This window comes from Micromesistius poutassou (genome assembly GCF_964030765.1).
Source record: "Micromesistius poutassou genome assembly, contig: SCAFFOLD_3082, whole genome shotgun sequence".
Taxonomy (NCBI): domain Eukaryota; kingdom Metazoa; phylum Chordata; class Actinopteri; order Gadiformes; family Gadidae; genus Micromesistius; species Micromesistius poutassou.
This window is the reverse complement of record NW_028179004.1, coordinates 22,501-27,500: the sequence shown is the minus strand read 5'-3', so window position 1 is coordinate 27,500 and position 5,000 is coordinate 22,501. Positions and strand designations below refer to the sequence as shown.

The 5,000-nt window shown below is 53.6% G+C and overlaps 1 protein-coding gene across 1 annotated transcript in view; it reads right to left on the bottom strand.

Annotated features, from left to right (window-relative positions):
• The window catches only part of LOC311373191 (thrombospondin type-1 domain-containing protein 7A-like), a gene marked incomplete at both ends in the record, with an annotated part of 41,522 nt that overhangs the window by 15,714 nt on the left and 20,808 nt on the right, over positions 1–5,000 (bottom strand). Inside the window, 1 exon segment of the mRNA XM_084490022.1 lies at positions 309–555. Within this exon segment, the coding sequence (XP_084346148.1) occupies positions 309–555 (247 nt within the window).

The window sequence follows — 5,000 nt, the reverse complement described above, 5'->3', positions numbered from 1 at the left end:
TTGATTTTATTTTATTCAATTGTCTCAAACGGAATGCCTTACCCAAATGAAAATACATCAACTACAATTGAGGATGAAAACACAATAAAGTCCAGGACTTAATTCCATTGTGGTCCTCAACACAAAACATCAGGACAAGACAAGACACTCACAGAGTGTGTGATAACCAATATATATATATATAATTTTTTCGGTACATACCGAAATGAAACGTGCATCGAACCGTTAGACCCGTACCGAAAAAATTTCGGTACGAATACGTATTTGGTTTCACACAGGGGTGGTCGGGGGGGGGTGGTGGTGCTTACTTTTTGGGCGGCACCTGGCCCACGTTGACGCGGACACAGATGACCTTGCGCGTCTGCATGCCCACGGAGCAGGCGGCGTCCTCGCCGCCCCGGCCGCCCCGGCTGCCGTTGGCGGCGCCGGTGGGGATGGAGGCGTCCTCGATGCACTGGCCCCAGGGCCCCGTCTGCCAGTGGTACACGGTGCACGGGTGCTCGTTGCAGCTGCGCACCTCCTGCAGCGAGCTGACGTTGGGGCACTGGATGCCCCCTGGGGGAGACACAGCAAAGGGTCAAAGGTCACGGGGGGGGGAAAGGTCAGAGGGTGGGGACGGGGGACGGGGGGGTCTGATTCTGAGGAACCCCCGACATGTTACAGAGGGACATCTCCACTACACCGAATACCTTGACATCCAGAAAACATCCAGACGTGTTCGTCTCTGAGGAAGCTCATATCTACCCTGGAAATCCTCCCTGGAGTTCTCGCAAGAGCACGATTTGAATTTGCTCAGCGAGTCACTCTGGGAACGAGCAATATACTCACTCCCCGATTCCCCTCTCCCAGAACATTCACCAATCACATCGGTGTATCTGATAAAGTGCGGGCCAAAAGCGTTGCTGTTTTACCGACCGGATACGGCAAGAGTCTTATCTATTGGTTCGCTCCGCTGGTCTGGATACGTCACCCCTTGTATTCTTCTGATTGGTCGTAGTGTTATCCAATTGCGTGCAGTGATATTTTCAAACGCATGCTTGGTTCCGCCCCTCGAGTTGGGCCATTCTCATTACTCGTTGCCAGACCCTACAGCGTTCTAGATGTGGGTCTGGATTCCCAGGCTAGCTAATTTCCTCAGTCTTGGAGAGACTCAGGATGCTTGGGGTGTGGTCTGAATTTGCCCATGTGGTGGTTTGCCACTGGTTCACTGGTTTGCCCACGTGGTGCGAGGTGATTGGTCACTGGTTTGGCCCATGTGGTGCGAGGTAGGTGATGGGTCACTGGTTTGGCCCATGTGGCGTGCTGTGATTGGTCATCCGCTTGACTACACAGCCAGGAGGGATGATAGGCTCCACCCATTAACAGGCTTCAAGAGAAGAGAAGAAGGCGACGGACTGACACGAGGTGGGATTGCGACGGGTTTGGTGGAACGTCGTTTTCCGACGTTCGATGCCAACCTTGATGATACTTAATAACATGGCTCGCAGTCCATGACAGATTTCTGTTGTCCATCACTTTAAAGAACATTAATAAGGCAGAACCTCAGAGTAGTGACAGGCCGTGTCACCCAAACATGAAAATAACCGTTTCGGCAGAGAGATGGGACTCTCGGTGTTCACTAACCAATTCAGAAGGCAATTATGTTCCGATAATAGAAAAACAAAAGATGGCCGCTTCGTCTCGAAGCAATTCTCTGGAAGGGTCCTTTCTCCGTTCTTCCATCAGTGCGGGCCCCGGCTTCCTCGCGCGGCGTTTATCTACGTCAGGTACAGCTGCGGTATTATTATTATCACGTGAAGAAATGTGATGTTTTGACCTCGGCATGAGGGACGACAGACACGCACACCTCAACCATCAGGAGACTAACGGCTACACACAGGGGAGGGGTGGGGGGGGCGGCTGTCAGAGACGAGGTGAACCAGGGAAGACAAGAAGACAAGGGCATAGGGTCCACGTTACAAAGCCCCCCTCACCCCTTCAACAACAGACCCCAGGTGTGTGTGTGTGGGTGTGTGTGGGGGGGAGAGCATGATGCATCAGCCCTTCCCTGCACCAGAAAGAAAGCTTGTCATTACCGCAGACCCCCCTCCCCCCCCCACCCACACACACACACACACACACACACACACACACAGGGAGCGGGAGTTGACCATTAGCAGGGGAGGGGGGGGGGGGGGTGGGGGGGGGGTGGTTGGCACCGCTGAGCGAAGATTGACCAATTAGGGCTGGCGAAGCATGACGGCTGAACATGAGGAATGAGACGTGAGCAAATGGCGTCTTCTTCTTGTTCTTCTTCTGCTTCTGAAAGCACGGGTGGGGGGCGGTATATCTATATATATACTGTATATAGATATAACATATGACCCCAGACGTCTGTCACCGTTTGCAAAAGACTGATCCGTCCTTTAATGGGTTTTTGGGATATTATAGCGTGCATGAAAATAACCCATACATAAGAAACACTATTTGAGTTGATTTGAACTGAAGTAGCGATGGAAATGGCCAGCACCAACAAACGAGAGTCGGACATAGGCCATCATTGAGACGGCGACGAGGAAGTGAACACAAGTCTCTATTCTACACAAATCCCCTGTCCACCGCTGTGGGAGCCAACGCTGCAAGCCCAGCTGCTTCTCTTACCCTACCAGACGAACGCCCGCTTTCCGCTCCGTTTTGCCAATCCCACGCCGTCGTGAGACGTGTTTGCTTGGCGGATTACGGCAACGATTAGACGTGAAACTGTATCTTCAGTCGCTTAATCCATCTCGTGTGTGTCCCCCCCCCACCCCCCCCCCCCCCGCCTCCCCGTCCTCCCGCCACCCCCCCAGAGAGAGGAGACTTGGCAGCAACAGGCCTGCAATCAGGCAGGCCCGCGATGAACCAGGCCCCCCCGATGAACCAGGCCCCCCGATGAACCAGGCCCCCGATGAACCAGGCCCGCGACGAGTGGGTCATAGTGGGTCCGTTATGGAGCACTCCATCGGGGACTCCCATGGGAGAGGTGTGAGCTGTGACCGTGCCAAAGCGACTCTCCATCCATCCCTCTCTGGTGAGGACTCCCCTAATAAATAGCGAGAGGCTGTTTAAGCTATTTAAGCGAGGCATTAGCCTTAGCTTTCCCAGAGCAGATGGCTTCTAGGGTGGGGGGGGTGGGGGAGGTGGGGACGAGGCTGGGGGGGTCCGTCTCTGGGAGCACGCTTCACCTAGCACCAGTCGGAGCACTGGAGTTGGTGTGTGTGTGTGTGTGTGTGTGTGTGTGTGTGTGTGCTCCATCGCTCATCTCCTAGAGGACAGAGAACAGATACGACGTCGAACCAGCCTCTCCCCCAACCCCCCCAACCCCCAACCCCCCCACCAACCCGCCCCCGGAGTTGTACCGACGCTGGTTAATGGCGCAGGTCATGTGACGCGCACCCGCTCGGCGCTCCGTGTGGACGTGGATCCCCTCTGACAGCCCGGCGTTCCGGAGGAGGAGGCTGGCTGTTCATTCCCGGAGAAGCATCCATTATGTATGAGCCGTCCCACTCAGAGACCATGTGACACACGCGGTGTCACAGAGTCAGGTTGACAGGAGTTGATCACTTGATGTTGGCTGTGAAACAAACATAATATATATATAGAAAATATATATATATGTATAAAAACGGTGGTCTCATCCACTGCCAGCCCAGACCCAATCCATCTGTTTAACCGGCTGTTTCGTTTTCCTCACAAGCGTGTTGTGATCACAGCGTTTGAGATCTCCGCTCTCTGATTGACAGCTCCGCGTGGAGCCGCCCACGTTGGTGGCGCTCCGCGTGGAGCCGCCCACGTTGGTGGCGCTCCACCGCTTCCTGCTGAGCTGCTTCCTCCCGCCTGGCGTCCACGACGACCGCTCCGTCGAGGGAACGCTCGCTCCGTAAACGACCACGGCCGCTTCTCTTACGGCGCCATAGCGATACTCCAGCCAGCTAGTTAAGGTTGGGAATTGGGATCTAGGCGGGTGTACATCTATTCCCCCCTAAGGTGAAACACACTATGGAACAGAGTGCCGCGTCAGCAGACACCTCACACGGTACTACTACGACCACGTCTAGGGGCGTGCGTGAGTTGAGCGTACCAAAGACCAGCGGGACGGTGGACGGCAAGGGTGCACCTTCAAGGGAGAACAGAAATAGCAGAGCAGCGATCAATGACAACATCACGTCTACATCATGTAAAAGCCCAGCACAATGCAGTTTGTCTCAGGCCCGGTCCCGTTTCTCTCCCCTTAACAAGAACACTTGCTTTGAGGTGCCCTTAGCTGCAAGTCAGCTACCGAGCTGGCTAGCGTTCAAGGGATGATTTTAAGGGGAAAAAGAGCACTCCCCCTTGCTCCCTTAAGTATTGGGATACCCTACCTCTTTACAGGAACGCGCAAAATCTAGGGTTAGGGCTGAAATCTAGGGGAAGGGGGAGAATTGGGACAGGGCCTTAGTGTATCCAACTGCACTTATGTGGGGAATAAAGACAAGCGAGCTACTGCCTGTTATTCTCTGCTCTCTAGATGACCTACAGCTACTGCGTCTGCCACAGCCACCGTCTGCCTCTTACCCTGCATCACAGTGATCCACGCCACAACCTTTGCAGTGGCTGAGGAGGAAGAGGAGGAAGAGGAGGAAGAGGAGCACACAAGCACATCATCATTCAGAAGGCAAGCGCATCAGCAGGAACACATAGGAGATGGCGGGCAGCGGAGAGAGAGGGGGTTACTAGGAGCGTAGACCTGTGGTTTTATACCTTCCGACTGTTAGCGTGTGTGAGAGTGTGCTTGTTTTGAGTAGATGTGACATCACTTCCTAGAAGAATAAAATGTCTAGAACGCCTTTTAACGCTGGCGGCTGGTGGCATAATTACATGTGTATGGACACTGGTTTGGCCATGTGGCCAAATCCTATTTTTTTGGTGTGATTTTTTTGTGTCTTGAAAAAAAAAATTTTATTTGCTGCAGAGATATGTACCGTATCTTTCTAAAGGATAGG